Source organism: Desmodus rotundus, chromosome 11, assembly GCF_022682495.2.
Source record: "Desmodus rotundus isolate HL8 chromosome 11, HLdesRot8A.1, whole genome shotgun sequence".
NCBI classification, from domain to species: Eukaryota; Metazoa; Chordata; class Mammalia; order Chiroptera; family Phyllostomidae; genus Desmodus; species Desmodus rotundus.
In genome coordinates, this window is record NC_071397.1 from 43,487,315 (window position 1) to 43,511,417 (window position 24,103).

General features: G+C 40.4%; 1 protein-coding gene across 2 annotated transcripts; it reads left to right on the top strand.

Annotated features, from left to right (window-relative positions):
* The first annotated feature begins 1,468 nt into the window (after positions 1-1,468).
* C11H6orf163 (chromosome 11 C6orf163 homolog) lies at positions 1,469-23,008 on the top strand. Of its 2 annotated transcripts, XM_024551684.4 has the most exons (5): positions 1,469-2,930; positions 5,835-5,929; positions 7,326-7,433; positions 12,853-13,055; positions 20,310-23,008. In XM_024551684.4, the coding sequence occupies exons 1-5, from the start codon at positions 2,783-2,785 to the stop codon at positions 20,743-20,745; spliced, it is 990 nt and encodes a 329-aa protein (XP_024407452.1). In that variant the 5' UTR covers positions 1,469-2,782; the 3' UTR covers positions 20,746-23,008. The 2 variants fall into 2 exon arrangements, with proteins under 2 accessions (XP_024407452.1, XP_024407451.1); XM_024551683.4 differs by lacking the exon at positions 7,326-7,433.
* The last annotated feature ends 1,095 nt before the right edge of the window (positions 23,009-24,103 follow it).

The following is a 24,103-nucleotide window of genomic DNA, read 5'->3' on the forward strand; positions in this document are numbered from 1 at the left end:
GCAGCAGGAGAGACTCCCAGCCTCACGGGAGAGGTCATTGGAGAGACCCACAGGGACCTAGAGTGTGCACAAGCCCACCCACTCAGGAACCAGCACCAGATGGGCTCAATTTGATTGTGGGTAGCACAGCGAGTGACCGAAATCTGGAGTGGAGCAGGCGCCATTGGTCCCTCTCAGCCCCTCCCCCACATATAGCGTCACAGCGCAGCCACCAGCCTTACCCCACTCCGGGGAACACCTAAGGCTCCGCCCCTTTAAGTAACAGACATGCCAAGACAAAAAAAAAAAAATGGCCCAAATGACAGAACACTTCAAAGCTCCAGAAAAAATACAACTAAGCGAGGAAGAGATAGCCAACCTATCGGATGCACAGTTCAAAACACTGGTTATCAAGATGCTCACAGAATTGGTTGAATTTGTTCGAAAACCAGATGAAAAAATGAAGGCTATGCTAAGAGAAACAAAGGAAAATGTACAGGGAACCAATAGTGATGCGAAGGAAACTGGGACTCAAATCAATGGTGTGGACCAGAAGGAAGAAAGAAACATCCAACCAGAAAAGAATGAAGAAACAAGAACTTGGAAAAATGAGGAGAGGCTTAGGAACCTCCAGGACATCTTGAAACGTTCCAACATCCGAATGATAGGGGTGCCAGAAGGAGAAGAGGAAGAACAACAAATTGAAAACTTATTTGAACAAATAATGAAGGAGAACTTCCCCAGTCTGGCAAAGGAAATAGACTTCCCAGAAGTCCAGGAAGCTCAGAGAGTCCCAAAGAAGCTGGACCCAAGGAGGAACACACCAAGGCACATCATAATTACATTACCTAAGATTAAACAGGAGAGAATCTTAGAAGCAGCAAGGGATAAGGACACAGTTACTTACAAAGGGGTTCCCATAAGACTGTCAGCTGATTTCTTAAAAGAGACCTTACAGGCAAGAAGGGACTGGCAAGAAGTATTCCAAGTCATTAAAGGCAAGGGCCTAAATCCAAGATTACTGTATCCAGCAATGCTATCATTTAGAATGAAAGGACAGATAAAGTGCTTCTCAGATAAGGTCAAGTTAAAGGAGTTCATCATCACCAAGCCCTTATTATATGAAATGTTAAAGGGACTTACCCAAGAAAAAGAAGATAAAAAATATGAACAGTAAAAATGACAGCAAACTCACAGTTATTAATAACCACACCTAAAAACAAAACAAAAGAAAACTAAGCAAACAACTAGAACAGAAACAGAACCACAGAAATGGAGATCACATGGAGAGTTATCAATAGGGGAGTGGGAGGGGGAGAGAGGGGGGAAAGGTACAGAGGATAAATAGCATAAATGATAGGTGGAAAATAGACAGGGGGAGGGTAAGAATAGTGTAGGAAATGTAGAAGCCAAAGAACTTATAAGTATGACCCATGGACATGAACTATAAGGGGGGAATGTGGGAGGGAGGGGGTGGGCAGGAGGGAGTTGAGTGAAGGGGCAGAAATGGGACAACTGTAATAGTATAATCAATAAATATATCAAAAAATTATTGAATTATGTGACTTTAAAACCCAGGCTTAGGCCCTGGCTGGTGTGACTCAGTGGATTGCCAGCCTGCAAACCAAAAGGGTCACTGGTTCAGTTCCCAGTCAGGGCACAAGCCTGGGTTGCAGGCCAGGTCCCCAGTAGGAGGTGAGTGAGAGGCAACCACACACTGATGTTCTCTTCCTCTCCTTCTCCCTCCCTTCCTCTCTCCCTAAAAATAAATAAATAAAATCTTTAAAAAAAAAAACAGGCTTAGTAATTTTGAGTGCTGATTTAGTGAAAAGTAATTTTAAAAAAATACTCTGATATTTCCCAGTTTTATTGCCATGGCATCAATACTACATTGATAGATAAACTTTGCTGGCCTAAAATGAATCAATTCTTTAAATAAACCCTTTAAAAGAAAGTGTAGTGGGCTGAATAATGCTCCCATTCCCCTCCCTACCTCCAAAGATGTCCACATTCTAATCACTGGAATCTGTGACTCTGTTACTTGATATGGCAAAAGGGACTTTGCAAATAGGATTAAGTTAAGGATTTTGAGATGTGAAAATTTTCCTTTATTATCTGGATAAGCCTGGTATAATCACAGAGGTCCTTAAAAGGGAGTCAGAAGGTTAGAGGAAGAAGCACTGTCACCGTACAAGCTGGGGGAGAAAAGGCTATAGAATGAGAGGCCATCAGCCAAGGAATGTGTGTGGTCTGCAGAAGCTGGAAAAGGCAAGGAAACATTCTGCCCTACAGCCGGCTGACTCCCTAATTTTAGTCCCATAAGACTTATTTTGGACTTCTGACCTCCAGGACTGCAAGACAATAAATATACGTTGTTTTAAACCACTAAATATGTGGCGATTTGTTACAGCAGCAGTAAGAAACTAATACTGAAAGGCTGTACTATGCTACACTTTTGTAATTTCTACCTGCTTTTATGAGCAAAGCTTGTCTTACCTAGCAACAGTTGCTAAGTAAGTTGACAATTTAATTCTAGTGTCTAGGAGGGAGCAGCTGCTTAAATCTTTCCAAACCTAGAGCCCATACCTTACATGGCAGAGGCTCTCAGTAACATTCTTTAACATTAGGCACATAACCACTACCTGATGATGGTGAATCACTCAATTGTTACCAGCCTCTAGTATTGTTCTAAAACCTTGACCTCTCTTTCACTTTCTAGAACATCTAGCTTTTCTCAAAACTACTTTGTATGCTCCTAGGAGTATCTTAACTGTACATAGTAAAAGACATTTTAAATTTAATTATGATCAGAAATTCAAGTTACACAAACTTTGTTTGCTGCGCTGTTTGTAATAAAATTATTCCACCAGCCCCTTTAGGGGAAACCTTCAAACGAATCCATGAATACAAGCCATTTAAGACACGCTTTTATACTCACAAAGATATACTGGGTAAGTGACTTTGCTATTTTCCTTTGTTGTAATGTTTCATAGCATTGTATGTCTTTCTTCCTGTTACAGAGTTTTATCCACTTTCCTGATCAAAGTTACTTGTCCTACAGGGGTGTCTGTCATGAGAACATGGGTTGAAATCCAGCTTTTCCTCTTACCATTTGTGTGCCTGGACAGGATACTTGGCCTCTCAGTCTGTAAACCTATTTATGAATAGGAATGTTAATAAACATTGCAGGTGTATATGAGGCTTTAAAGAAATACAGGGTGGGCCCTGGTTGGTGTAGGTCAGTGGACTGAACGCCAGTCTGCGAATCCGAAGGTTGCTGGTTTGATTCCCAGTCAGGGCACATGCCTAGGTTGGGGGCCAGATCCCCAGTAGAGGGTGCATGAGAGGCAACCACACACTGATGTTTCTCTCCTTCTCTTACTCCCTTCCTTCCTCTCTAAAAATAAATAAAATCTTTTAAAAATTTTTAAAAAGAAATACAGCATGGGACAAAAGTAGGTTTATAGTTGTGAGTACATGAAAGAGTTTATTCTTGTATTTATTAATTATTGTACAAACAACTATAAAACCACCTTTGCCCCACCCTGTATTTGTGCCTCTTGAAAAGCCTGGCACATAATAGCAAGTGGGAGTTCTTTCTGCCCTTGCCCATACTCTGGCACCTTCCACACTCAAAGGAGTGGAAATATCCCTATCAACTTAATAAATGGGTGAAAGAAACTGTAACCTATATTAGTAGCTAGAGACATAAAAGTAGATACACACAGATAACATGAGAATATCTACTACATACACTCTTGTAATAAGCAAATCAAATTGTACTTAACAGGTTTCCTTCTTTTCTTATGTCCATCAGAGTTTCGGTTTGAGTTTGAGCCTTAACAATGTTTTCCTAAGGACACTCAAAACACTCCTCTGATCTTCTCTTCCTCTAACTTGGTAAACAAGTGGTGATTTAATTTCACACCTGATCTTTGAAAACACAAATGCTAGAGAATGGTGGGTGTTTTAAAATAACTTAAATGTAGAGGGAGATCAAATTGGAATCATCCTCTAAAAATACCAACACCAAAACTGATTTTAACTATAGTAACTGTTTAATATGACTTGTTAACTATAACCTCTAAAATGACTTGACTTTTTACACCCAGGACAGTGGATATCCATTCTTAGATAAGCTTTTATTGATTGATTCCTTATACCTTCCAGGATATCTGAATCCAAGCATTAAGTGGATAACTTAAGTCTAACTAGTTAGAAATTAATCTTTTATATTCAATGACCTGTATTTGTCATGGACTACTTTAAGTCAAAAAGAGTCAATATTCTCAGTTCTTTATAAGAAGTTCGAAGGCATGTTGAAATGTCTATATAAGTGCTGATGAGTATCTCGTAGAGCAGTAGTCCTCAGACCTAACAGTGTACCGCAGCACTTTTAAAAATTTTGTTTTTACTAAAAATATCCAAACACAGACTCACTGGACTTAATACTAATCCAGCTCAGACTCACTAAATTAGAACCTTCAGAATCAAGCTTCAGTATGTGTCATTTTAAAAATATTTTTACATATTTTAATAGCTTTTTATTTGGAAATAGTTTAAGACTCACTAGTTTTAAAAATAGAACAGAGAGTTCCCGTGTACCCTTGTCCAGATTCTCTTATGGATATCTTACAGAACACTAATCTATTGTCAAAATGAGGAAATTGGTATTGGAACAATACAATTAACTCAGGTACAAGCTTTACATTCACTCCCCACCCCCTACCTTAGTATATAGTTTTATGAAATTTACCACATGGCTATCCTGAAGTGGGAAAGGGAAGTTCTTGAGAGAAATGGGATGGGTGGGGAGGGGGGCTATGGTGGGGTCAAAATGGAGACAACTGTTCTTAAACAACAATTAAAAAAATCAGAGGGAGGCAGGAGATGCTGGGCAGACAAACATATGAGTTCTCAGTGTCTTATCTGTGCTCATTGCCAAGCTCAGCACTGTGAGAGATACACTGCAGTATCAGGTGTGCTTTGTAACTTTAGGAAGTTGATCATCAAGACCTAATCACATGAAAAGTTAAAAATGCAACAAATCTTAGATGTGAAAAGTGAATGGAATAAAGAACAAACCCTATAATACTTTGGAGTGTAGAGAAAGGTTGTAGCTTGTGATTCCAACACTCACAGGGCTCATCATCCCCCTCCAGGTCATAGGTCACATCTGAGGCCACACTCCAGTAGGAGAAGATGAAGAAAACCCTGTGCCCAGTCATTGAGCTCAGGGCTAGGCTCCAGCTCCAACCCTGTCCCTAGCTAGCTGATACTGTGTGGTCCTCTAACCTCTCTAGACTTTTATTTCATTGTTTGTGTAGGGAGGGTGTTATGATGGGAATATTATTATTTGGAAATTCGATTAAGTAATTGATGGAGAAGTATTAAACTACTGCCCACTAACTCCATAACTGAAGCAGCTAAACCCAAGAAAACTAAGGAAAGGCGTGCAACGTATTAAGGCATTCTGCTACTGCTTTCTGGGTCGAGGTAACACCCACACCCAGATAGGAGCAGGGAAGGGGGAGCTGGATCATTGTGAACAGTCATGAACTATTCTACTTTGGGAACACAAAATGTGCTCCTTTCTGCCACTGTCCTCCCCAGCTGCCCAGCCTGTGACCTGGCAGCACATCCTTGGCAATCCTGACCTAACAGTGCTGTTGTGCGTTCCCTCCTGATCAGTTAGGGAGCAACTTACCCTTTCTTTGGTGCCTTTAAAGAAAAGATTGATATCTCCTAAAAGTATATATATCTCTGTTAGACGACTCTAATAAATAACTAGATCATAGTAAAAAGAGAAGCCAAGAAACATATGCAAAAACTTGTAATTATTTCTCTTCAAATAGATATCGGGGCAGATATTTTGAATAAAGAAGAAGAATTTCAAGAGGCTATACTCAAAGAACGTATTGCAAAAGCGGAAGCTAATGTGTGGGCTCAGGTAAAAAGTTGTAAATCAATTTAAATGCACCCTTACAGTCTTTTCACTTTTTGGATTTGTGTGAAACGATATAGTTAGGCAGAACTGATGTTGAAACCTGGCTACATTTGGGACCTTGGGCAAGCTCTTCAACTCTATAGTCTTGGCTTTTTCAAAAATAAAAGAGGAACAATAATGCCCATGCTATAGGATGGTAGAGAGAGTTAAATGAAATAATTGCCTGGCACACAGTAGGTGCTTAGTTAGAAACAGGCATCATCAGGAGCTTCATTCCTTCTAAATTGCCTCTATGTGTGGATGACTCTTGCTCCCTTTATTCTCATTGGATAAAAACTTTAAAAAAAAAGACATCCTTGTTGATAATTGTTTATTATTGCTTAATAGCTAATGTGTAGACTGTCCATCTGTGCAGTGTGTAACACAAGCCTGTTTTTTGCAAATGCGTTATTATGGTTACTCTCCTTTTGACCTTCCTCCTTGTTCCCCTGCTCTCTAAAGTCCTTGGTACCTTGTCCATGTGACTGCTGAGGGTTGTAGGGGGCCTTTGAGTGTGAGGGACTCACAGATCCCAGGCCCTTAACTGAAGCAAAATCTCAATCATCCAGCCCCCACTTCTTCTAGTCATAGATAAAATCATACATATGACTTCCTAAAGAGAGTTAATGCTCTATGAGAGCAGAACAAGCCACAGTGCTTATAATATGATTTCCTGGTTTCTTAATAAAATAGTTATCGTGGTGGAGAGTGTTGGAAGTGTCCAGTATTATTGCCAGCAAAAGCTTGGTATGAAAGTATGGAAGTCCAAAATGCTCCTGTACAAAGGTCAATATGTATAAAAGTCTTGGCAGTCATCTATCTTTATCAATAATAATATATTTAAATCAATTGTGAATCATAAATTATACATACCCTAATGCAAGGGAATGCTTTTGTGGGTAATTTACAATTTGAATATAGGTAATATAATGTTCTGGGCACTCTCTCCCAATAAAATCATCAGTTCTTTCTGAAGACCTGATTCAGGGGACTGGGGGTGGGTACTCAGGCTCCCTTCTCAATTATTTCTGGCTTTGTGCATCTTTTCACTTCTATGTATTTTTCAGATTTTCTGTAATGAGTGCATATTACTCTGATAGTCAAATTAAGCAAGAAATGGAGTGACAAATTAAAAGAGAATCCCTGCAGCCTCCAGTACGGGTCTCTTTAGGCATTGCTGAAACAGCAAAGTTAGCCACAGGTCAGGGCACATTAGGGCATTTGGTGAGACTGCCAGTTCGCTACCTGAAGTTTGGGATGAGAACAGAGTGAGGAGTCAGAGGCCCTGTGGTGTTTGCTAATTTCCAGTAAACATAAAAATCTGATATATTAATAAATAAATGGACTCTTTCTTTCAAAGGCTGATGAACGTCAAAAACAAGCAGTGGAGAAAGCACTTGAAGAAGTGAATGACATACATAAAATTAAAATTCAGATTCTGGAAGAGCAACATCAAAAAAATTTACAGGTTTTTATAGTGGCTTGTTTGTAGTCTTTTAAAAACTACTTAAGTTAGTGAAAAGCTCTGGCAAGGGAATAAGTGAAAATAATGTGTAATGTCTAGATGGGTGTTTCTGGAGGCTGGTCGTCACAGGAGATGCTGAACACTCAGTGGGCCCAGGAGCGCCCCCTGGCTTCTGACATAATGAACTCAAACCTTTATCCGTTTGAAGGCCTGAAGGAGCCACCCCTGTCTGCCTGACCCACCACATCTCTTGCCACTTGTTCTCCTTCCCTCCTCTCACTGCCCTTCTTTGGGTCCTGATGCAACATGTGCCTTCTGACCTCAGTGTCTTTGCCAGAACATCCTTCCTGCACTCCATCAGATTTAGCTCAAAATCCCTACTCACAGGGAGCTTTACCTGACCAGCTCTGCCCTGCCACTCACATAGTGTCCTTGGCACCCGTCCGCTTTCACAGAAGCCACTGCCCGGTCGCTACTGTAATTAGACTGTGTGACCATTTGTGGAGTGTCTGATCCCCACATGACTGTAGCCTCCATGAGGACGTGTCTGTCTCCTTGCCATTTAGTCCCAGTGTCCATCCAGCACAGTGCCTTGACTTAGTGCTCAAACAGGGATTAAACAGAAGAAGGAGGCTGCCCTCTTTCTTCTCCTGGGCTCTCTGATGGCATCATTTGACCCAGTGTGCATTTACTGCAGTGCCAAGAGGGTGCCCTGAGCTGTTTCCTGAGTATTTCCTTTAGGACCGGAGGTCATATAACGAGGCCTCTGTCTACTGGTTTAAGCACTGGACTGCAGGCAATTAGCAAATGTCCCAGGCAGAGGCCCAGGAACTCATCATTTAGGTCAATACCTCCACTACAAAATTTGCTCAGAGGAAAAGGATTCAGAACTCTTTTCACATGTTGGCCACAGGAGGGACACGACAGGACATGACAGGATCAGATGTGTTGATGCATGGGCAGAAGCTGGAGGGAGAGTGGCAGAGGTCTGGTTCCAGGCTTGGCCTAATTCAATAAGAACATAAGTAATAAACAGTTTGGGACACTGGGCCCATTTATTTCTCATTTTGGCAGTGAGCACCAACCATGTATCAGATCTCTACTAGGTGAGATTAAATGGGCTGTCCCGGCCAGGAGGAGAGGGAGTTCGTGCCACGGTTCCTGGACGGTACTGAGACCCTCCCTGCTTGGCTCGAGTGGCAGGGTCCCTGAGGAGCCAGCTGCGATGGTCCACTGCCCATCTCCTATTTTAGTTCAAAATGTGAAAAGTGTTTATATAGCATGTCTAGGGAGGCCTTCTTGTTAGTTGGCCTGTGCTAGTGTGGCCATACAGGGTCTTAAAGTCCTGAAATACTGCTTTATCAGTTGATAACCACCCTTCAAGCCCCCTAGTACCTTGGCCACCCTGGTTGTTTCCCACGAGGCCCCAGGACCTCCCCCAATCCAGCAATTTAAAGGAGCAACACTTTAAACTGGTGGGGGCTCTAGGACCCTGCCCAATTTGCAGTAAGAGTATATACATTGTGAGTATCACCACTGGCATTAGGTTGTGCAGACACGAAGAGCACTTAAATGTGGTGCCTGTTTCAAAGAGCACACCTCTAGTCTCCCTTTAAGTAATTTGTACCCCATATAGCCTTTCAGTAGAGCTGATGCCCTTAATATCGAAATAGAGGACCTAGGAAAATTTAAAAGGGAAAAGTTAGAGTTTTGCCTTTCTAAAATATTGGTCTAGGATTTGGGAATTTACATTTTGTACTGCTGTCTCAGGAACATTTTTTATATAGTGAAAGAGTTATTTGTCTCAGAGGGATGTGTAGGGTTATTTCAGTTGTCATAGACATCAGTACTGCTTCTCAGGGGGATCTGTGAACTCCCTACCTTAGAATCTTCTCATCTGGGAGCTGAACATGCAGACTCCGGGGCCCCACCTGACATACAAAGTCACCTGCAGTGTGTTGAACCAGCAGCCTATGTGATTCTCACATATTAAATTTTGGCATTACCAATAAATACAGCAGAAAACTAAGTTCTTTAGAACTAAATAGCATTAAATTCTTATCTGTAGAGACCACCAGGTACTGCTCTAATATGATGTAAAGGATTTGGGACAGGTCTCAAATGCTTGATGTTAAATAAAATTTCAAGATCATATACAATGGAGATAGTATTTTGAAAAAGTATTTATATTCTTTCATTCAAATACAATAATATTAAAAAGCAAGTGAGAAAATAAGAGCTAAAGGAAAATAAGAAAAGGAAAATTAGCCCTGGCTGGTGTGGATCAGTGGATTAACCATCAGTCAGTGAACCAAAAGGTCAAGGTTCCCAGTCAGGGCACATGCCTGTGTTGTGGGCTAGGTCCCCAGTGCAAGAGGCAACCAATCGATGCTTCTCTCACACACTGATGTTTCTTTCCCTCTCTTTCTCCCTCCTTTCCTCTCTCTCTAAAAATAAATAAAAATTTTTTAAAAAACTTTTAAAGAAAGAAAAATTAGAGTAGGAATTATAATGAAATCAAGGGTGAATTAAAAACCTTAAAATGCATGTATGCCATGAGGTCCTGTGCAATTAACACAAATTGGGACTTCAGCTTTCTGGCATTCAATGCAAGGGAGAAAATGCCATGAATCACCACATCCACAAGGTAAGAAGAATCAGGTGTTCAGACAGGTCCAGAGAATCCTACATGTGATACTTAAGAGGAACTCCCCCTGACAGAGATGCTGTATTGTAAGTGTCTGTCAAACATCTATGTAGTAACTATGATGCATTTCGTGAGGCCATTTCTTATAATATCTCAAAATTATAATGTCATCTAAAATACATTCAAAATGTATTTCAGTACAAGCAGTTTAATCAGAGGACTTTCCATTGAATAAGGACACAGCCAAACAGTAGGTCCTTGAATTATTTTTGTAACTTTAAGTATGTATTCCACATGCTATTGAGGCAGTAAAGTGATTTTGGTTTTACTTAATTATTACGTAAAAGAGGGACTAGGTTTAAAACTAAATCCTAATTCAGAACCCAGCCAAAATAAAGGGCTGGGATGTCATTTTTATTTTTATTTAAAGGATTTTACTTACTTATTTTTAAAGAGAGGGGAAGGGAGAGAGAAAGAGAGGGAGAGAAACAGGGATGTGAGAGAGAAACATCAATTATTTGCCTTTCACATGCCCCTAACTGGGCCAGCAACCCAGGCCAGGAATATGGCCTGACTGGGCATCAAACTGGTGACCTTTCTGTTTGCAAGACCATGCCCAACCCACTGAGCCATACTAGTCAGGGCTGGGATGACATTTTAAAATTCTATGATTCAAATAAAAACGTATCATGATAATACCTCATCTATCTAAGGTTCAATCAACCACTTCACAATGTCAATTACTGAAAATATTTCTGGGAAAACCCAGAAATAATTTAAAATATCCCCTAAGAATTTAAACAAAGACTACAAGATAGACACTCATGCTTATTACCTGTAGCAGAACCTCTCCATCCCCCCCTCAAATGGTGTCACACTTACTTGACAACCTGAACTCAACAGTCATGCTTTGTTTACTTTTACAAATCCAAAATAGATTAAAGGCTGGAAACTGGAAATGACAAAAAGGAGCTCACTGACAACAGTTAGAACAGGGAGTATTTAGCTCAATGGTATGTAAAGAAGGAGAACTCATTACCAAAATCAGATATCAAATATAAAAAAGCAAAGCAGTCTGGGGTCATTTATAACAGAGACAAATAGCCCCGTGAACTTGAACAATTACAAAGTTGCAGTATAAAGTGTTTAACCCAGTGCAATCATTCATCTTTTTCTACTGACCTGGATGATCAAGAAATGTTAACGCGTGCACTATACTCTTTCTTATGCAGTAAGATAAATGTTGAAGACATTTAGAAACATTTTCTCTTTTTTTTAAGATTTTATTTATTTATTTTTTAGACAGAGGGGAAGAGAGGGAGGGAAACATCAATGTGTGGTTGCCCCTGATGTGCCCTGCACCAGGGACCTGGCCAACAACCCAGGCATGTGCCCTGACTGGGAATCAAACCAGCAACCTTTGGATTCGCAGACCAGTGCTCAATCCACTGAGCCACACCAGCCAGGCATTTAAAAATATTTTCATTCAAAATGTTTTATTATCAAAAAGTTCTAGTTATTCAAGAGATAAATCATTTCTAAGTAAACCAATATTTTCCAAAAAAAAGATTTTCTCAATACATAAACTGAGGCCACTCTGGATTGATCCATTCTTGAAGTTGATTCCTGTTGTCTTTTTCATTAAAAAATTTTTTTTTGCCACTGGAGTAGCCAAAGTGAGAAGTTGAAAACTTTGTTTCTCTTGAAAAAGGTAAAATCTAACAAATATTTAATTGTTGGAACATTTTTTTTCCTAAAAAGCTAAAGTGATTTCATTTTTTCTTGAAACTTAAAGAGATAGAGCTCACTGTACTATCTCATAAGTCTATAGGATTTCTGGAAAGAAAATAATTTGATGAAACCTGTGAAAAACACTAGCATCACAGCCAGCAATGAAATGAGAGGCTGGCATCAAGAATCCTGGTTTCTCTTCCCAGTTCTTCTGCTGACTAACTATGAAATGATTTAATTTCTGTATGTTCTCTCATTATACCTACAATAAAGATTAAAATTTACCTTTAAATGAAAGATTTGAAACTCCTAGACAGAATTCATTGTTCCTTCTTTTTTGCATATATTTCTACTAAACTACTCCTTGCACAATTTGTAGCAGCTGGGCCTAGCAGAGTGCCTTCCACCCCCAGGAGAGAGCAGGCATTTCCACAATGCTGGCAGGGGTTTGTTTGTTTGTTTGTTTGTTTTTGAGGATCTGGCCTCCTGGAATCCTATTTGACTTGTGCCTCCTCTCTTTACTTGGCCAATGGCATCCACAGGTTCTGCTACCCCAGAGCAGTGAAAACTTGTTCCTGTCCCCTCAGTGAATGAGAAAGGGCCCCTCAACACTAATGACAGTGGGCACTTGCAGGCAGGCTCCTGTGGCAGGCAGAAATGTTCAACTGTTAAGTACATGAGACACTCAGGAGACACAGTTATTGCTTCTACCATTCCCCACGACTTACCTCCTAAAGCAGAATCATAGTATATTTCTAATTTTATATAGATAAAATGACACTATAGAATATTTGCACAATCAAGGAAAAAATAACTATAATTCAACTGTTTTCCCTTTCTGCATATTCCCTTTCAAAATTGTCTATATAAATATTTATGCTATATAGTTTGCATGTTTCTGGTTTTACTTAGCATCATAGAAATGAAAGTTTTCCATATTATGCCTGCTATTTTTTAAACTATCTGTGTTTGCAGGTGCACATTTCATCAGGTTGTTAAACATCAACGCTGTAACATCTAAACCTAATTTTACTGTTGCTTAAGGAAATGGCAGCTAAAACCAAGACAGAGATGCAGCAAAACATGGAAGAAGAACTAAAGAGGGAGAACTTGGCTGCGGAACAACGCATGGTCCACAGAATCCAGAGAATCATGATGGAGTGCCACAGGGAGAAGGTCCAGGCTGTGGAGAAAGCCAGGGTAGAAGAGAGACACAGGGCCCAGGAACTGGTCCAGGCCCAGAGAAGGTATTCCAGGGAACACGTCTGCAAATTAGTGTCTTACTATGTCAAAATCACCTTGGAGAAAGGGATAAGACTGAGTCAGCACATAGGTGGATATTTCCCAGTTTTTGTGTTCTTACATTACGGAATATATCAAACACAGAGAACAATACTCAATGTGTTGTAGAGTGTGTGTGTGCACGTATGAGTGTGGTTGAAAACAATAATAACATGCATACTGAAGGACCTACCACCCGTCTAAAGGGACTGAAAATTGGTGACGCTTCTGAAGCTCCATGTGTTCTTTTTCAGTCCCATTTCCTTCCTCTCCTCCCTCTCCAAGATAACTACTGTCCTAAATATTTTCATTCTGTATGTACAGTGTTAAGAGGCTGAGGAGAGGAATTAAGAAATATTTTTTTCCACAAACACATAAAAGTCAATGTTCACATTTTTCAGCCTATAACAAACACTATTGTGGATGTGCTACTTTTTGTTTTTTTAATTGCACAAGTAATACATGCTGTAAGTGAAATGGACATTATGAAAATATAGAGAGCAAAAGTTGCTAAGTCCCGATCACTGCCTCCCTACCCCTCCCTGTTTCCCAGAGCCAGTCATTTTAAATAACAGAGTGTGTATCTTTCCATGCCCTTTTGATGTATTTGCAACCTTATTTATGTGCACAATCACAAATAATTTTTACACAAATCAGATCATATACAATATGTAAAAAATTTAAGAACATCAAAGTAGCCCTGGCTGGTGTGGTTCTGTTGGTTGGAGCATCGTCCTGTGCACCAAAATGTCGTGGATTCTATCCCCAGTCAGGGCACATGCCTAGGTTGTGGGTTCAGTCCCTGGTCCAGGTATATACTGGAAGCAACCAATGTTTCTTTCTCTCTCTCTCTCCCTTCCTCTCTCTCTAAAATCAGTAAATATGTCTTTGGGCGAGGATTACAAAAAAGTAACCATTTTTATGTATGCAATGAACATTTGATGGAATTAGCTAATTTTGACAAGACAATAGTAAAGAGCCCTATTGACTATAAGGACCAAGAGAAAACTACAGTTTCCACATGTTAAGTGACCTGCCCAAGATCCCTTCATTGTAGCAGCAGAAGAAGAGTAAAACCTCTGTATTTGGCCTCCTAGTCTAGGACTTATCTCTTTTGCTTTGCACTTTGAGTTAACAGACAAATCTGTTTGTATATAATTAAGAGGTAAAAATCTTCCTTGTTAGGTCTGTTTAAAACAGGGCCAAAGGTATCCTGTAGGATTCTCATTTTGCAGGTAAATAAAAACTTGGGCTGCAACTGTGGCTGTTTCAGTGGTACTTCCCTTCTTGCATGGGAGATATATCCTTTTTGAGATAGAAGAGGAAGGTGAAAGGGGATTTCAGGAGCAAGTTAGAGAAGGTGGCAATTACCAGATGAGTGTGACCCACTGCAGTGGAAAGTGGTATCCTCCTCTCCCAGCTCCTCCCATCCTCTGTGCACAGGAGCTCTGCCCCACCTGCAGGAAGCTCTGGGCCCACTCCTCACACACCTGCAGCTTCTGCTCCTTCCCTCACTCCACTGCTTTCACTCCTCCCTGCTCCATTTTCTCTGTGAGGTTCGAATGAAAGATTTTCAATGGCCCCCTTTTATTGAGTCAGTTGACTAAGATTAGGGAACTTCCATGCCTGTTGTTTAAGTATATCTGACTAGAATGTACATTTTTGTTCACTGATGTGTTCCAAACGTCTGGGAAAGAGCCTGGCACATGGTAGGCATTCTTTAACTTTTTATCAAACAAAGGTTCAAATGTGGTCCAGTCAGCTGAACCCACTCTGCAGCACACCAGATCTTATTTTGAGACATTGCTAGATTCCAACGTTCTTTTGAGCCTTTGTAGAAACTAATATATACAGAAGGACCACTGTTTAGAATTCCGCCTATAGACCATTTATTTGGCTATAAATGTTCACTTAAGACTGAAGGACTCAGAACTCTGACATATTAGGACAAATTTGTTAAATGCACAGAAAATGTGGATGTGTGGATTGAGGTGATTAGATTCTAAACAGATTATCTAGGATATATACTGTGCTATTTCAGAACTTTAAAAAAAAATAAAAGACTTTAAAGAACTTTAAAAATATTAAAAATAAAGGAAACTTCTTTGCTTGGTTCTAAGTGTCTGCTAGCCCAAGGCAAAGATGTGAATGGAGTGACAGCTCAGGGATTTTTGTGGTGGTGGCTAAAATTCCAGTGACAGCTACCTTTATTCAACACCCAGCACGTGCAAGGCCCTTTGTACATCTCTCATTGAATCCTCATATCCCTTCCTAGGGGATTCTGTCATCCCCCATATCCCAAGTGAAGACCCTGAGTCTTAGAGCAAGAGTAAGGAACCTGCCAAAGGTCATGTGGAGTGGAGGTGGCGGGGCCCAGTGTGAACCCTGATCTGTGTGATGCCAATGCCTGCGACCTTCCATTATGCTACCTGGCTCACCTCACCATGGAAGTGCCTTCTGTGGATGTGGCCCTGAGCTCTGTCTAGCACAAAGAAATAAGGGTGTTTTCTCAGTATTACGTGAAGTAACTTAACATGGCTGTGCCATATGAGCAGGGCTAGATGGACTGGTACAAAGAACACATAGGAACTGGAAGAGCTCAGAGTCCTGGAAAGATCAAGCAAACTGAGTGTGTGGGCTGTGTGCTGAGGCAGGTTTCCTGAGGGAGTTAGTCTTGGGTTGGGCCTTAGAGAGAAGGAAAGAAGTCCCATTTGGGAAAGACTGAAAAGAGTGAGAACAGCATGAGCAAACACAGAGGGGGAGGGTGAAGGTAAAATGAGGCGGAGCCAAGGCAAGCTTGAGAATATTTACACCCCTGAGAGAGGAATGCGCTGTTGAAGGTTGACCTTTGGAAATGCCCACCCCCCAACTTCCTTAACCTGTGTGATGCCTGCAGGACCAGCTTGGGGGCATCACTGATCTTCCTGCCAGACCGGGGGCACTTGGTTCCAAGTTTTTCAGGCAGAAAATCCAAATATATTTTCCTTATGGACACAATTGTTATAGCTGATTAAAAGAGTGCCAACAGTCCTGTAGTTCAAGTGAAAATAGATTAATAGCTTATTGTGGGCTCCTCAGGTGAACAGTCTGCTATGTTCATTGTTGCTCTAAACACCTAATGTACAAATGAATTTTGGAAACAAATCCCTTCATAATTTAGGAATAGCCTGTGGGGAAATGAAGTGTTGGTTCTTATTGTCTTAGGTTCCAAGATTTTAACTGATGGACACAGAAAGGAAGTTGAAAAGTACACTATTAGCAACATGCATAGAGAAAATGAAAAATTCACTTATGTGGTAGAAGGGAAGGAACAGCCATTAATATTTTTCTTTAAACCTGTGAGCAACACATCTTACACCCTTTTAAGAGCCTTCCAAAAATAGTGAGAAAGAGCTAAGAGAGCCCCTAAAGGGAGCAAAGGACAAATCAATGGCCAGTATGGGTTTTCCATGCTGTACTTGTTTTCCCCAAGAACCTAGAGAGGTTGGATTATTATATATTAGATTATACTTTTGTTTAATAATGTATTTTTATCTCTGAAACCCCATCTTATAAAATGTCAGACTGAATTCTATAGATATACATGCATGCACTATAATTATTTTAAAAATACTTCAGTTTACATCCAGCACTGCTCTTAAATATGGTATGTATTTCAAAATTCCAAGACTATAGTCTCATAAAGTGAGAGGTGGCAGATGGACCTCGCCACTTACACAAAGAAGTGTAGACATTCACTACATTTTGGAAGGGGCATTGTAGGTCATCGAGTTGAACCTGCCATCCCTTCTGCTGGATGCCTACAAAGGGTTGGTGAGCCTTCTAAATATTTCCGTGACAGGAATTTTATGACTGGTTGAGGCGATTGGTTCAAATGCTGAATGCCTCTACCTGTCACGTGCTTCATAAAGTGGATCCAAAATATGCAAGTCTCTCCTCTATACACAGTGATTCTTTGGATATTTGAGAAGAGAGATATTGTCCACGGTTTTGTATGAAAGGAAGGAAAAACCAAAAAGCACTACTAAACCAGGTGTTTCAGTCTTTCCTCATGTGTGATTTCTAGGCCCACTTTTGGGGATAAAATGTGGGTAATTTGTGTTAATCAAATATATTTTAGATATACCACAAGAATTCACTATTTTCTTATGGTGAGTATTTTGCTTATGCTGAGGATCCTTTTAAGCATGAATTCTTTTAGGCTTTTGTAATACTCCAATTTACCTATTTTAAAAATTGGAGTTATTTGGCACAAAAAAAGTATTGGGGCGAGCTACATCCATATTACCCATTTATTCATTCATACAATTTTTTTTTGGTTGCCTGTTTAATACATACCAGGCACCAAAAAAAAAAGAAGTGACACCATGAATAGAGTTGGAAGTGTCACCTACACATATCCTTAGGATTTAGTCTGATGTTTTACAAAACCTTCTGTATGGGGTGAGATTGTGAAGGTGGTAACCAGGGCCTCTGGGGCTTAGAGATAAGGAACTGAAAGGCAGCTTCCCTGAGCCAGCCCCAAATCCCCAAGAGATAGCTAGTTATTGTTCTCCAGAACCATAGCTCTGGAATAAGCAGGCTCGACTTCCTGGCTTTCTTCTGGTCCATACAGAGTTCGTACTCATCTATGGGGCTGAGTAGAAGGCTCCTCCAGAGGTGATCTCAAGGAAAACTGCTCAAGTAAAGTACATCCTAGATGACTGCAGCTCCCACCCTCCATGCTATAACCCCCTTTAAACACTTTACTATGACACTCTGTTCTTGCTACGAGAATCTGTTTGTTTATTTATTTATGGAATGCCCTTTTCAGCTTTTTCCAGGCTTCCTTAGAGCCTGAATTTTTGACCCTTTGGAATTTACTCCTTCAGTTTAAGATCAGGATGTTGCTGACCTTTACTCTGATGATGTCTTTGAAGTTGTGGAGTTGAAGCTAGGAGGGAGGTGGGTGCAGGGTGTGGCCAGTGTGGTGGCAGATGTTGGAGTGCCCATTTGTCTTTGGAAGTGTATTTGACACTTCCAACTCTATTCATGGTGTCACTTCTTTTTTTTTTTTTTACTACATACTCTGCATTTTATTAATCATTTAATCAATTCAATATCTGCCAACAAATGACCCTCTTGCAGATATAGGAAACTTGTCTATCAAAACACTGTATTAAATACATCAAATCCTTATACATGAATTCTTAATACTTACCAACTGATTTTCTAAAATATCCAAGTTAGAAATCCAAGTAGATGAACTATTAACTGCCTGAAAACTTTTCATGACCTTTTATATCTTGCTTAAAATTAAATTTGCTTTTGTCCTGCAAGCTCGGCAGAGCTCTTTCATGTTGTTAAATATGTCTCCCGACACCCTGGGGCGAGGACTGCAGTTACTCTGTAACAAACCCCACACAGGAAATGTGATGGAAGGGCCAGTTTTTTCTTGGTATCTCTTCCATTAATGGCGCCTCCATTCTCCTGTGACCCAGTCTGAGAATCGAGACTGGGTTTGGAGACTCGGTTTGGATTCCCCTTCTTCCTGCCTCCACTATCTCCTAGCAGTCATAAGTGCTGGCACATGTGACTTTGTAATATTTCTTGAACTTATCCCTTTCTCTCTTCCTATTTCTTTCTCTTTCATCATGAGTTCAGACCCTAATCTTTGCACACCCAGGATATTACAAAATAGTATAAATTGATCCCTCTACTTTACCCCACTAAGATTTAATTTACCCAATATTGCCAGAGTAGCAATTCTAAAACATTATCTTTATTGCATTACCCCCAATAAAAAATGTATAATGACCTCTTACATGATTGAAGCAGGTAATGGGGAAAGGCAGAAACTGTCCCGCTTTCTCAACTGTGTAACATTGAACAATAACCAGATCTCTCTAAGCCTTAATTTCCTTGCCTGTTATTACATGGGAAGAATAAGAGGTAATAAATAAAAATCATACCAGCTTCAGTGGGTTAATGTTAAAATTAAATGGGATGTAATGCATTTAAAATGCTTAGCATAGTCCCTGGGATGCAGTAAATAATATACATTAATCCTTGTTACTAATAATGGATATATCCCAGTTGGTGGGAAAAGGAAGGAGATAATTAGCACAGCACCCAGAGAGGCTAAGGACAAATCATGTTTATCTCAAGACTGGGGAATCTGTCAGGTTTGAAAGTCAAGTTGAAAGGATCAGTGACAATGACAAAATTGCATCTTAGAGGACAGAATTTAGAAGAAAGGCAAGGTGGCACGTCTTGGAAAGACTATTAGACAAGAAGGCAGAGGGGAAGGATTTTTTATTAATAACCATAAATATTTGAATCCATTTGTAGGTATTTTAAAGTTCTCAAAACTTTAGAGGTTCTACTAAACTAGGTTAACCGGAGACACCTGTCAGAGGTACATCACAGGGGCTAAGAGCTACTGGACTCAGATTGCCTGGGTTGCGTGCTCATTCTCCACTTTCACTAATTAAGTGATGTGGGCAAGTTACTCCATCTCTGTGAGCCTGTCTCCTGGCCAGTAAAGTAGGCATAATAATAGGCCCACCTATGGAGTTGTTTTGAGGAATCATTGAGTTAATATAGGTTTGGAACGCTCCTTCACCTGCCTGGCACATGGCAATACGATAGGCTGCTATGAATCACACATAATTACCAACATTGTAACCACAGGTCTGTGAACTCATTCGGCAGTGATTCTCCAGGTGTGATCCCAGGACCCCTGAGAGTCCCTGAGACCCTTTGGGGGGACTCCATTTTCATAAAAGTCATATTAATATTGAATGGATGTATTGATAGTTTCTATCAACCTGTGAGTTTTTCCCCTCTGGCTAAAGGTAAGTAGCTAGATTGACATACAGAAACACTCTCTCTAGGGGTTTGGAATTCTGACCCCTGTTTCTTCATTTTTAAGCACACAGTGTTCATATTTTTCTGGACAAGATGGACTCAGTTTCCTAAAGTTACTGTCAGACCCCAGACTGGCGGCCTGTTCTTAGCCCACAGCAGGGAAGTTGATGGGTGACCTCCATGCTCTGAAAAATGGTTTTTGATTGATAACAGTGGTTAGAATACAAAAGCTCATCTCTACCAACCTGTCTCAGCCTGGGGTCCCACCTAAACAATGCAATAAATTCTCATACATCCATGGTGAAAGACAAAATCTTTTTGTCTTTAGTGGCTAATCCATCTAACTTACAAACCCCTGTTATCTTTTGTAGCAAGGCCCTGGAGGAACTTGTGAATAGTGGTATGACAGTTATGAAGGACCAGAAGAAGAGTGTGAGCCAGCTGGTAAAGGAAAAAGAACATGAAATGAACATCTACTACTGCATGGCTCAGAGGCAGAAGCAGGAAGAAGTGCACGAAGTGCTTCAAGAAGCAGAGAAAACACATCAGGTCACACTTGGAAATGTGGTGGATAAACTGGTTAACACTCAGGCAGAGCTGCTGTCCGTGGCAAAACAACTGGGAACTATGACAAACTGGAAAGATTTCCTGGAGGAAGAATTACAAGAAACGAGAGAGGCATTTCAAAAATACATCAATTATACATTTCCTAACCTTTCACCAGGACATGCAGATTTTATTCTGCCAGAAAGAAAGAAAACACCTTCTAATCTTATTATTCAGGAGAATGAAACAACTCTTAATTAGAGGTATTCAACTGAAATTTCACTACAAAAGACATTGTTCCAAACACTAAATAAATTCACTTAAAAACCACTTTTTGATCCCCAGTTGTATGCAGGGTACTACTGGGCTGTGAGCATTTTGTTGGAAAACAAAAATATTCAAAAGCACATTTCAGGCTACAGAGAGTTCCAACACTGAGGTGAGAAAAGAGAGAGTGATTAAAACTGATTAGAGAGGAAAAAGCTTTCTTGGAAGAAATCTAAACAAACTTCTGTATCTGGCTTTATTCATGTTTTCATCAGACATGTAACTATGTTAGTGTCTGTTGCAGTTGAAAACAAATAAAGGGACATGTTTTTTTAAATTGTTCTCATGGAAGGTGTACTAACTTCTAGTATAGAGATTATCTGGTGAACTGCAACAGCACTGTAGGGGGAAAAAAGCGATTTCCCTCAAATTCAGCAGGATAAAATTTAAATTCTGGGAACTCTGTATAAAACAATTCAGAAAGGATTCACTTTCTGAAAGAAAACTCTCTATAGAGAACAGACTCCTTGCCCCTGGGGTGGGGAGTCCTCTAGTGTTTACACCCAAGCCCATGAGTTCTTTAAACTCATCTCCTTTGGGTCAAAATGCAAAAAAACATTCAGTACCCAGTGCTCAGAACCTACACGTGTCAACATCCGTAAGTTAAAATGGAAGAAACCCCAAGCCATAAAGACTTCTCCCCAAATCCATCCACTCTAATGTAGCATCCTTAAATTACTCATCACCAACCTATATTGGTGGCTTTAAATTTAGTAACTTGGAAAGCACTTTCCAGTAAATTAAAAAGTGTTACTATCAAGCTAGACTTAGGTGGATTTGTTTCCATTGACCAGTCTGGGACTCTTCAAATGGAAAAAGCAGCAATTTGTTTACCATTGTACAGTAGACTACACTCTCCTCTGTGTTTAGCTCTCTGACACTGCAGGACTTTTGCAGTCTGCACTAACTAATTGCCTAGGAGCTGGAAGTGATAACTTTTATACAGTGCTTTACACCATTTTCTCATGTGTGTTCTCACACCAATCTGTGAGACAGGAGAGCTGTTACTACTCCATTGCTTATAGAAGATAGAATAAAAATTACTATGTACTAAGGTTTTTACGTGTGTGTAGCACTTTAAAAACATTCATACATTATCCTCACAACAACTTTGGAAAGTATTATTGCCCTCAATTTATAGGGAGAGAAACTGAAGTCCAGGAAGTTTTAATAACTTGCCCCCAGAGCATTCAGCAAGTGGTAGAGCAAGAATTCAAAATATTTTTTTTCAGAAATTAAAAGACATCTATTGAATACTGAATTTACAGAAATAGTCAATATGTATTCTTAATATAATATATATTTTTTTCCAAGTATTTTATTTTTTAAAATTTTATTGTTGACACTATCACAGATGTCCCCATTTCAGAGTTTGCAATATTACAAGGCTTAGGCAAACGGGTGCAGGAGAGACCTGAGGACGGCTGGCATGCTCCAGGAACATGCACACAAGTGGGCTCATTCATTTACACAGTAATTTCTGAAAGGCAGGAATTAGCATGGGCACAAATTAGCCACTTTCTCAAAGTCATACAACTACTAAGGGGCAGAGCCAGTTTCAAACCTAGAAAGTGAGGCTTCGACCTGTGCTTTGTCATCATTGTGTTCAGCCTGAACATGAAGGTCTTGGTGGTGGTTTGTTGACTCTGCAAGTGTATATCTGTGGATTCCGTGATGAGCATGGAAGAATGCTCATCTGTCATTCTGGTCTGTCCTATGTCAGGTGTTGTTTTTGTGTCTTTTAGAAGTGAAAGACACAAAGGAAGTTGAACCTAGGATTGTGGTATCCGAGTTACAGGAGTCACCCACTACAGAGGAGCAGATGGAAACCGTCTCCCAAAGGGTCACTTCATGGCCACAGTTAAACGGGTCTCCTTTGGCATTAGTGACACTGAATCACATGAAAAGAAACCAGGCAACTTATTTTTGGTTTGGAAAAAAGAACCTCACTTCTCAGTCTTCAGCTAGGTTTGAAGCAATTACATGATCGTTGATTTTAATATTTTCCATGTTCATACTCCAGCCCCTGCTCTGATCCCAATCCCAACCAACAGTGTCCACGGGGTTTTAAAAGTTACTTGGGCCTTGACTGGTGTGGCTGTTTGTCCTAGTTTCGATTCCCAGTCATAGCACATGCCTGGGTTATGGGTTCAGTTACTGGTCGGGGCAGATACAATGTTTCTCTCTCACATCAATGTTTCTTCCTCTCTCTTTCTCCCTCCCTTCTCCTGTCTTGAAAAATAAATTAAATCTTTAAAAGTAATTTGGGTGCTTTTGAGAGTTATATATCTTGCCCTGATCCCAGCTTTACCCCCTGCCCCTGCCGGAAGGGCCCACCAGAGGACTCTCTTACCCACTTCTTCAAACTGCTAATCACCCCTCATGTCATAGGGGTGATTACAAGGGACCCTATCAGGACAGACTGACCTGACCTCAGACCCCCATTTGCCACTCACCTCATGGCCTGGAGTCAGCACTCAGCATGGGGGGAGGGTCTTTTTTCAGAGCTCTTGTTCTCCCTCAGCTTTACTTCTCCCAAGGCCAAATTAAAGAAACATGGTCTTCGATCTTACCCAGATCCTTCACCTTGATTTGGTCACCTCAACCCACATTTTTTTTCTAGCTTGAAAGTCTCCCAGATAATATACCTCCAGGAATTAAAGCTCAGCATGCATGGATACTTTGCCCTCAGCAGCAGGAAAAGCTGATAGCAGACCAAAAATGAGACCTCACTCCTTTCTCCAGCTTCCCATTCTGTGGGCCTCTCTGCAGTCTCTTGTTTTTTTGGCACTGATAAGGATGATCCTAATGGATTAAAAAAATAATGGAAAATATAGCAATGACCATTTATTGAGCACCTGCTATATATCAGATGTGGTACTAGGTTCTTTATTAAACCTTGTCTTAATTGAAATCTTGCAGCAACCCTGTAAAATATTTACGATTACCTCCATTTGAGGAAGGAGGAGACAGGAGTAAAATCACTTGCTGAAGATCACACAATTATTTGAGCCCACGTGTTTTTCACAACTACAGCACATCGGCCTACTTCAGTTCCTGTATAAACATCGAGTCAGTGTCAAGGATCCACTGCTTCCAGAATACATTGTAGTTGCAGGAGGGTGATTCTGAGTTGTTGTGAAGGATCCTAACTCTTCCAGAGGACATGGGCTGGGAGCCAAGAATGACGGGGAGCAGAACTGGACAACCTTCCCTGAACGTGCTTGGCGAGCAATTCTACGCCAAGCCCAGAGGTGAATTTATGGAGGGGTGTCCCCTGCAGCTCCCTCCC